This window comes from Podarcis muralis, chromosome 5, assembly GCF_964188315.1.
Source record: "Podarcis muralis chromosome 5, rPodMur119.hap1.1, whole genome shotgun sequence".
In the NCBI taxonomy this organism is placed as follows: domain Eukaryota; kingdom Metazoa; phylum Chordata; class Lepidosauria; order Squamata; family Lacertidae; genus Podarcis; species Podarcis muralis.
The window spans coordinates 100,991,636-101,001,966 of NC_135659.1; the positions used below are offsets into that span (position 1 = coordinate 100,991,636).

The 10,331-nt window shown below is 49.8% G+C and overlaps 1 protein-coding gene across 1 annotated transcript; it reads left to right on the plus strand.

Moving 5' to 3' along the window:
- Nucleotides 1-202: 202 nt before the first annotated feature.
- Nucleotides 203-10,088, plus strand: LOC114598396 (BPTI/Kunitz domain-containing protein-like). The gene is made up of 5 exons (XM_028732059.2): nt 203-376; nt 3,628-3,804; nt 4,661-4,801; nt 6,734-6,901; nt 7,525-10,088. The coding sequence occupies exons 1-5, from the start codon at nt 292-294 to the stop codon at nt 7,533-7,535; spliced, it is 582 nt and encodes a 193-aa protein (XP_028587892.2). The 5' UTR covers nt 203-291; the 3' UTR covers nt 7,536-10,088.
- The last annotated feature ends 243 nt before the right edge of the window (nt 10,089-10,331 follow it).

Sequence of the window (10,331 nt, forward strand, 5' to 3'; positions counted from 1 at the left end):
AGAGAAAATATCCATCTGGAACTTGCTCCATGTCGGAGCCCCACGTCAGCTTCCTACGAAATAGACACACACAAACAAACAAAATTTTGCTTACTGGTTCCTGGAAATTACCGTGTCACTGGGAAAAAACGATCTGGACCAGGAGCCAGCAGCAGTGACTGGCTGTGATCCACCCAGCTTCTGTCCCAGCCCAACCCAGGGGAGGGAGGGAGGAGGGCGGAGGGAAGACTATATCTGGCTGCTGATCATAGCCCTGAGCACCATTCAGAGCTGCCTCCCAGCAGGAGCACCATGAAGTCCACCAGGTTCTCCTTCTTCTCTGTGATGGGTCCCATCCTCATCCTCTGGGCTCAGCTGCCGTCGGTGCCCGCCCCATGTGAGTTTGGGTATTACTTGGAGGGGTGAAGAATTGGGGAGGTTTGGGAGTTGGGGAGCATGCTTGGTGAGCTGTGATTCCTACATCGCAGGGGGTTGGGCCAGGTGTCCCTTGGGGCTCCTTCTGTGAGGGGCATGGCCTTAACTGGTGATAGCATGCCAGGGTGGGGTGGAGCCCACCTGCCAGGGCTAAGCCTCACCTGAATTTGAGGGATTCCACCTCCCTCCCTAGTCATAGCCCTTTGCCCAACACCTCCAAGAAGCCTGGACATGAAGGTGACTCTCAGGATCCACAGCATCCTCACATGCTCAGAGAACCTCTCACACACCCTATTGAGACGCACAGGCCCGAATGTTTTGCTGGGACTCTGCAGGTTGGGTGGACAAGCCCTGAATTTGAAGATCTACCTGCCTGAATGTTTCAGGTTGGTCAGTGATTCATAGTATTGTCGTTGGAAGGGACCCTGAGGATCATCTAGTCCAACTCTCTGCAATGCAGGAATTTGCAGCTGTCCCATGCAGGGTTCGAACCTGCAACCTTGGCGTTACCAGCGCCTCACTCTAACTAACTGAGCTATCCAGGCTGGGCAGCAGCTGGTCAGTGAGCTGCCTCCTTTGGGCCAAACAAGCCAGAAGGCTTTTGATTTACACCCTAGAAATTCACTTCTGTGCATTGACCATACAAAACTGTGCAATGGGGTTTGGGATTTGGGCAGGGTAAGGTTCAAATTCGGGAGCTTCAAAGGGGGACTTTGATTGTAGTCCTCAAATGAAAAAGCCCAACCCCAAATTCTGGTCAGAGTGGAGGAGAATCTGGCTCAGGAGAGAGATGAGGTAGATATATGGCTGACTAGACAGGCAATGGCAAAAGTTTATGATGTCCTTTCTCTCTTTAAATAAGGGTGGGGACAACAAAGGCTCTTTCGCCACCTTCACCCTCTAAGCTGCTGAAAGGAAGGGCTTGCCTAGAAAGCTCAGCTCTTTAGCACTGAATCAAAACAAATGGCAACTCATGAGAAACTCCATTGCCATTCATCCTGATTCAGTGCTAAACCACAGGTTTTCCTAGGGGAACAGTGGGGCAAGCAGAGGTGAGCCCCAAGGGAGGTTTGGGGGCTCATCTAGAAGTGGAGTTTTGTGTAGGAGGGCTGTAGGCAGATTCTTGGACTGTGCATTTAACAAGAATCATAGAACTGTTGGACTGGACCCTCCAGGGTCCGTTAGTCCATCTCCCTGCATTGGAGAAATTACATTTAAAGCATCTATAACAGACGGCCATCCAACCTCTGCTTTGAAACCCTCACCAGCTCTTACCGCTAGGAAGTTCTTCCCTAAGGGTGTCACCCAGCTGTTGCTGTGCTTCTGGCTTCCGTCAGTGGACCTTGAGGCTCTAGCAAGAACAAAGCAACGTGAGGTTTTCCCATGCCAGATAGAGCCCATCTCTGAGCAGAGGAAGGTGGAGGTGCTGGAGATGATGGTGGGACCTTCTGGCAAGCTCTGAAGGGTGTCAGCGTCCTGGAAGAGAGAAGCCGACTCCAGCAGCCTCTGACTTCCAAAGCAGCGTCTGCAAGTTGGGTCTTGTGGGGGAAAGGGAAGGTTCAGGAAGCCAAGGAATGAATCACACGGCCTTTGAGACTCTAAAGGGAGCGGGGCCTGGGTTAGGGGGCGGTTAGGTGTTGAAATCCTATGCGTCTCCCAAGGTCCCAGCCCATGTTAAGATGTAACAGATGATGTCAGCCTCCTTGGAGCAAAGGACAAATGACTCACGGATGCCCGGAGCCTGCCCTTTCAGAAGGGTGAGGATGATGCCTAGAAAAACTTCCGGCGGGCAGGGAGACTTCCATACTGGGGCAACACATTCTGGAAGAGCGTTATGTACCCGCCACCTGAATCAGCTCTGGGTGGCGGGAGGTGTCTACTTTTGCATTCTTACAACTGGTTCTCCTGCATTCCTGTGGGCTCTGTGGAGTGTGTGGAAAATCCTTGCTTGTCTAATGGTGCCATGAGGCTGCCCTCCAGGTTGGCACAGACACGTCAAGTTTCCTATTGTTCTCACCTGTGGCCCCCTCCCATTTTTCCATGCCTCTGGGGCCAAAAAAAATGAGCTTCTCTCTCTCTCTCTCTCTCTCTCTCTCTCTCTCTCTCTCTCTCTCTCACACACACACACACACACACACACACACACACACACTAGTCAGACAGCCTGATCATGCAATGCCCCTCTCTCTCTCTCTCTCTCTCTCTCTCTCTCTCTCTCTCACACACACACACACACACACACACACACACACACACACACTAGTCAGACAGCCTGATCATGCAATGCCCCTCTCTCTCTCTCTCTCTCTCTCTCTCTCTCACACACACACACACACACACACACATTAGTCAGACAGCCTGATCATGCAATGCCCCACCTTAAAGCCTTCTCCTGCCTTCCTGCCCTAACCCAGACCCAGTCCCAACTCCTCTCTCTTCCCTTCAGAGTCCTCCTCCCTCTCTGGGTCTCTCTGCTCTTCTCTCCTGAGAGATCCGGTCAGGGGTGTAGGAAGGGGGGGCCGGGGGGGCGGACTGCCCTGGATGCCCTCGCCTGAGGGGATGACATTCAGCACGCCATCTGCCCATGACTCCCAAGCCTACCCCAACCCGCCAGGGTAAGGGGCACAGCTGCACCGTTTTGCCAGTGGCATTCCCCGCTTCCCCCTTTGTTTTGACTGCTTGGAGGGGCTTGGGGGTTGTAGGCGGGTGGCGCTGAATGTCCTCCATGGGCAGCCTGCTCCGGCCCTGGCTGCAGGGCGTGAGCGCCACTTGGGCACCCAGTTGGCTATCCCGTGCCTGGGAGGGCACCCTCCGTGCCACGCCCCCCTCGGGAGCACGCCCGCCCTGGGCAGCGCAGGCATATGCTCTGCCGCTGTTGCCAGTCACCTCCAGCTCCTCCATCATTGGATTCCTGAAGGTCTCTCCCTGGAGACCTGGCATGGGAAGAGCAATGGACTTTGAGTGTCTCTTAGCAACAGAGGAAGCGGAAACAGAGGAGTCAGCTACTGGTCCATCAAGCCCCATATTGTCTACACTGACTGGCAGTGGCATTCCATGTTTTCAGGCAAGGGAATGATTCCTAGCCCTACCCAGAGATGCCGTTGGAGGTGGGACCAGGGTTTTCTTCACTCTAGCTAGATTTCTTGTCTTCCTTGTACGCTGCAGTCAAGCACTGTACGAATTCTGTTGACTCAAGAGAGATCAATAATATAGTTTCAGACGTGTGCAGCACCTTTCCAAAGGACTCTGACCGGTGCGGCGACCCCAAACCGCGCTTCTTCTACAACTCCACCTCCAAGGCCTGCGAGCCCTTCACCTACAGAGGCTGCTCGTGGTTCCGCAACCGCTTTTACACCATCGAAGAATGCCAGCGCCACTGTGGAGGGACTGGTGAGTGGGGGTGAGAGGGGGGTGGGCCCAGCTGTGGGAAAGGACCCTGACCCCCTTGACTGACAGACACCCACCCAGGCATCTCGAAGCACAGGGGGCGCTTGGGACCTGGGTGGGGGGAGCGGGTGTCCTGAACTTCTTCACCTGCCATGTAGATGTGGTCAGGCATAGATGTGGCTCAAAGGGTTGCCCCACTCATCCCAGCATCCCAGAGTCGAGGGGCAGGCCTGACGGGGACCCATCACTCAGCATCCTCCTAGAAGCCCTTCCTTACGGAGGGGGGTGGAAAAGAGGCGAGGGAACACACTAGGTGTGCGTGAAACTCTGCAGGGTGTGAGAAAGTGGACAGAGATTGTCTTCTTCTTCTTCTCCAGAACTTCATGGAGTCAATGGTGAGAGATTCAGGGCAGACAAAGGGAAGGGTTTTTTTGCACACAGCAAAGGGCTGAAATATAGAATTTGTTCCTGCAAAAGGAATTGACAGCCACCAACTTGGAGGGCTTTAAGGGCTGAGCAAACTCATGGGGAGAGTGAAGCTACTAGCCACAAGGTCCATGCACGACCTCCCCTGTTGATGGAGAGAGTCAGTGTTGCTCTGATGTCCTTCATGCAATCTTCTCCATTGGGGCATGTGGTTGGTCTCTGTAAGAACAGATGGGCCCAGCAACCAGGATCCTTGAGAGATCTTCCATTGTTGATGAAACCTCCCTCCCACCTCCTTGCACCCACCATTCTGCCCCTTTTGGGAACGCTCCTTGAAGTTGAAGACTCATGATCAGGGGCTGCAGAACAGCGGCCTCAGGTCCCCTCCACATCACGCCCAACGACAACCCTGGTTTCGCTCTCTGTGTTGCAGAAAAGCCTGGCTCCTGCCTCCCCAGTCCTCGAAACATCACCCTGGAGTGCTTGGCCAGCTGCCTTCATGACGGAAACTGCCCTGGGGATCAGAAGTGCTGCTCCTATGGGTGCGCCTTGCGCTGCTCTGAGCCCGTCAAAGGTGAGACCCAGAGGTTGCTGGGGGAGGTGGGGGGCTGCTGGTACCCTTCAGAGAAGTGGCCTCTGTCAGGGATGATTTAGCTGTTACTCGTGTAATGCTGGGCAGCTGTGAGAGCAGAGTGGTGCTTCTGCGGCTGGAGCAGAAGCTCCACTAGAGCAGAAGCACTAGAAGTTCTGCCTTCCATAGAGTGTGAGACTAATTCTCAGGGTCGTGGGTTAAAGCCCCACATTGGGCAAAAGATTCCTGCATTGCAGGGGGTTGGACTAGATTGAGGCATTCCCAAAGTAAAGGAAGGATTGAACTCTGATTAATAAGACTACACACAGAGGCTTGAACCAGCAAGACTCTGGGAAGGGTGCGTATAATAGTCTCTGCCTCCAGCCCCTGGCCCAGGTCGTTTTATTGACAAAAGAACTTTTTACAGAGTGTTCATAAGAACCAATCAGATTTCTTCTGAGCATTTCAACAAACCCCATGTGGGGTCAAAGTTAGATCAAAAGAAATTCTTTTAACTACAAAGACTACTCTGAGCATGCATACATAATCTGAGAGTAAATAAGAGAGGACTAGAGAAACTCCGGAGATCATAAACAGGAGTAAACAGGAGAGGATGGAAGGATGGCAAGGACATAGGCATCTTTATCACCTTCCTGTGAAACTATTTCCAGGCCCTAAAATCAACATGCTGAGATTAACATATCAGAAAAGCTACATCAAAGAAACTTGCCCACTGTCTTTGATGACCCAGGACGCCTGCCTGGCGAAGCAACTGGGCTGTGTACGTGACTTGTCAAGCAAGAGAAATGGGCAGTAGAGGAAATCGCCAGAGATGCAGAAGGTTGTGGGATTTGATCAGAAATTATTGTCAATGAATCAAACCCAGTCAACGCAATGCATTCATGGCTTGATGCATATTTTATAATTCCTCATAGTAATCCCACCTGACCCCACACTCTGGATATTTGCACTCCTACACTAGATGACCCTCGTTTCCCAGTCTAAAAAGACTCAATTCCCTCAATCTGCCCTGAATCTTCTGCCAGTTTTACTTGATGACCCCATCAGGTTCTAGGATTATGAGAGGAGAACCCTACCTGTTTTCTCCCCACATTCTGTCACACCACCTCTTACTGACTTCCCCCACCCCAAAACTAAACAGCCCCTAATGTTTCTTTTTTATCATTTTCAATTTTATACATTTCAATAATTTCACAATCGTTTTAACATTTTGAAACGCGACTTCCTTCCCCCCTCATTCCACAGTTCCTTAAATTTATTTTTTATATTTTCTGCATATTCCAAATTAACTTAATTTACTCATTTATTCATCTACTTTAATAATAATAATAATAATAATAATAATAATAATAATAATAATAATAATTTATTATTATTTCTACCCTGCCTATCTGGCTGGGTTTCCTCAGCCACTCTCGGCAGCTTCCAACAGAAGGTTAAAAATACAATAAAACATCAGTCATTAAAAACTTCCCTAAGCTCTTATAAAACTGCAGGTTATTACAATAATGCTGCCAATGTTCTTATCTGTTTATTTGTAAATATTCAATAAACCATTTCCATTCTTTTATTTAAAAAAAGTTTATCTTGATTTCTTCTTTTTCCAGTAAGTTTTGCCATTTCTGCATATTCCATAAGTTTTTGTATCCATTCTTCTTTCGCTGGGACTTCTTCTCTTTTCCATTTTTGGGCAAGTAACATTCTTGCCGCTGTAGTTGCATACGTGAATAAATTTCTACACAATCTGGATAGTCCTGTCGCTATAACTCCCACAAGGAATTATAGCCCCAGATGTTTTGACCTTTCTTCACAGATCAGTTGCTCCACCCCTGTCCTCCTTCCGAATCTTCGCAGAGAATGTAGTTAAAGTCTGGGACTCTCTCACTCTTCCTTCCTCTCCCTTTGCCACCCCAGATATTTGCAAGCTGCCTCCGGATTACGGTCCCTGCCATGGCAAGTTCCGGAGCTGGTATTACGACGAGCGTGACCAAAACTGCAAGAGGTTCATCTACAGCGGCTGCCTCGGCAATGAGAACAAATTCAAGAAGCGCAGGGAGTGCCTGGCCAGGTGCAAGCCAGCAGGTGAGCAGGCTGGAGACCCAGCAGGGAAGGGGGCTATCAAGGGCTACTAGCCAGGGTCACTAGGCTAGACAAGAGGGGAAATGGCCAGCAGAAATACAAGACCAAAATGAAGAAAAGTGTACGGAAGAATGGAAATACTTTTCAGCCTCTTTTAAAAAGGATTATAGCAAATGAAATTGCAAGCAGGTTCTTGCAGCGTAAGCAATGGTAAGCTAGCAAGAATGAACTAAATGAAGAAATGTGTAAATTTTGCATTTCAGGAGTAAACAAATTGAATGCAAGAATGGGAAGTCGAATCGCTAAGAAATGTGGATAAATTGATTTGGCACAAAGTTTATAAAACCAATTTAAAAATAAATATAAAAAAGAGCAGAAAGTGCAAGCAGGAAGCTTTTAGTTAACATTGCAGAGGATCTTTGTACGGATGCAGGACTGATTCTGAGTAAATGTTACAGAAAGTTCTTGGCTGGGACTGGAAGGGAACTGCTGGATCCTATGATCCACTTCCAGTTGACTGCAGAGAAACCATTTCTCAAAGGCACAAAAGTGTAGAAGCCGCCTTAGCTGGGAAGGAGCCCCTGCCGGTGGCCCAATGTTCTGACAATGCTTTCCTCTTTTTCCAGGGTCTTCCTAAGTCTTCCTCACTCACCCACTGCCTGGCCCAAGGCCCTCGACCTGGCCAGCTTGCGATGGCCTCGTGCCAGAACAGACGGCCCCTCCGCACGCATTGCACAGACAATCCGGTTGTGTGAATGAATCAATGTTTCTGTGAAGTGATAACAAATGTCTCCGCTGCTGCGATAAACTTCCTGGTGGTTGATGTGTGCTTCTCCCAAGGGGGTGTGGCATTGCTCCCGGTGGAGTGCAAAGGACTGTCCGCATTCTCCAAGAGTTTGCACTCTTCTTCGTATTCATGTCCATGCTGGCATGTGGCAGATGAAGCCAGGCAGCCAATGGCACTTGCAGAAACTCTGGTATGAACTCTCAGAGGAGGAAGAGGAGGAGGAGGCGGAAAGAGAGGTCTGGCTTCCTTGCTGCCACCTCACTTGAGTGCTTCCTGGATGCTTCTCCCCACCGCTAGCCTGTTCTTCCACAAAAGAACACTCAACTGGAGGGCACATAGAATCATAGAATGGTAGAGTTGGAAGGAACCCAGGAGTCATCTATCCCAACGCCATGAAATGTAGGAATCACAGCTCAAGCATCCCTGAGAGATGGCCACCCAAACTCTGCTTAAAAACATCCAGTGAAGGAGTCCACTACCTTCCAAGGGAGTCCCTTCCACTCTCCAGCAGCTCTTGCCATCAGAAAGTTCTTCCTGATGTTTAGACGGACTCTCCTTTCCTGTAACTTGGATCCATCGGTTCAGGTCCTATCCTCTGGAGAAAGAGAAAACGAACCTAGTCCCTCTTCCATGGGACAGCCTTTCAGATATTGGAAGATGGCTCTCAGCTCACCTCTCCATCTTCTCTTCTCCAGGCTAAACATCCCCAACTCCCTCAACCGTTTCTCACAAGATTTTGCTTCCCCTCCCTTGACCCTCTTGGCCACCCTCCTCTGCCCACCTTCCACCTGGTTGGGGTCTTTCTGGAGCATTTTTGCAAATGTGAATGAAGAGCAACTGCTTTGGCCAGAGTTCAAGGGGAAGGTGTAGCAGCCCATGCAGGGCTTCCCTTTCGCTGTCCAAAAAGCTGTAGCATTCCCAAAGCAAGGAAGGATTGGACTCTGATTAATACAATACACACGAGGCTTGACCAGCAAGACTCTGGGAGGTGGTGCCAATAATAATTCCTCTCCACCCGTCAGCCCAGGTCATTTTATTCACGAAAGAACTTTTTACACAGTGTTCATAAGAACCAATCAGATTTCCTCTGAGCATTTCAAAAAACCCCACGTGGGGACAAAGTTAAAAGTTAAAACTACAAAGAGCTAATTTGAGTATGCATAATAGTCCAGAGTAAATAAAAGAGGAAACAAGGAACGCATTCAGCAACCCTGGAGGTCATAAACAAGCGGTAAACAGAAGAAGAAGGATAGCAAGGAAAGATTAGGTATCTTTATCACCTCCATGCGAAACTATTTCCTGGCCCGAAGATTAACAAAACCAAGGAAAGGTACATCAAAGCCATCTACTATCTTTATGGCCCAGGATGCCTGGTGAAGCAACTGGCCTGTGTATTTAGAAAGCTTATAAGTGCCTGTCAGGCGTAGAGAAAGCAAATGGCAGAGATGCAGAGGCTTCTGGGATTCGATCAGAAACTATTGTCAATGAATCAAACCCAGTCAAGCAATGCTTTCATTGCGGACACCATGGCTTGCTGCATTTTTCATAATTCCTCATAGCAATCCCACCTGACCCCCCCCCCCTCTGGCTATCTGCACCCCTACAAAAAGCCACAAAGGTGAGGGGTGGAGAAGAGGGGTCCGGTTGTGCTGGCAGGCAAGCAAGGCTTGGATCACGACCTTGGTAGGGGATGCTGCGGTAGCAAAGAGGACACGAGAAGGCAGAGAGGAACAGAGTGGCAGCTTTCCCTCCAGCCCCCTTTCCCCTGCCCTGGAGCTGAGGAACCTTTTGAGGGCCACATTCCACCCGGGGTAATCTCTTGGGAGCCACATACCAGGGATGGGAGGAGACTGAAGTTAAATGTGGTCTCTCCCTTCTCCTCCTTCCTTCCTTCCTTCCTTCCTTCCTTCCTTCCTTCCTTCCTTCCTTCCTTCCTTCTCTCTCTCTCTGCATGGGGGGGGGGGGTTTGCCAAGGTCCCAGTCCATGGAGAGAGGGGGGGGTTCACCCCAACCCTCCCCAGCTGCCTCTCCAGTGGAAATCCCCCACCCCATGCATTGGAGGGCAAGGGGGAGAGGCAGAGCTGAAGGGGAGAGGCACAGACAGCACCCACCCAAAGCTGGTGGCAAGGGGCCCCTGGTCTCTCAGCTCTGGCTGGCAGCTTCCTTCCAGGGCCTCTGGCAGAGAGCTGTCCTTTCCCATTTCCTGACATTCATTTTTATTTTTATTTTTATTTTAAAGATATTTATATACCATTCACCAAGTGAACTTTGCAAAGCAGTTTACATGGGGATATTAAAGCAATGAGCCTCAATAAAGCACCTTTAAGTTATTTAATAAAACAGCCAAGGCAAGCAACAAACAGTATTTTCATTTATTTATTCTTGGAAGGTCAGCTGTCTCCCTGCAGCTTGCTGGGAAGGAGAAGCTGCCTCAGGTGGAATACAGGGAGCAGCCAGCTCTTGTGGGATCACAGAATTGCAGAGTCGGAAGGGACCCCCAGGTTCATCTAGTCCAACCCCCAGCAATGCAGGAGTCGCAGCTAAACAATCTCTGCTTTTACAATCCTGGGGGTGTTCCTGGGAATTTCTGCATGCTGAGCTTGTATTCTACGGATGACAAGTGGTCCTTCTCCTAGATTTAAATGG

Excerpts from the sequence above, each read along its gene's own strand:
- LOC114598396 (XM_028732059.2), top strand. The coding sequence starts at position 292 with ATGAAGTCCACCAGGTTCTCCTTCTTCTCTGTGATGGGTCCCATCCTC. Across the intron at positions 3,805-4,660 it reads GCGCCACTGTGGAGGGACTG|AAAAGCCTGGCTCCTGCCTC; the intron begins GTGAGTGGGGGT and ends TCTGTGTTGCAG. Across the intron at positions 4,802-6,733 it reads CTGCTCTGAGCCCGTCAAAG|ATATTTGCAAGCTGCCTCCG; the intron begins GTGAGACCCAGA and ends TTGCCACCCCAG.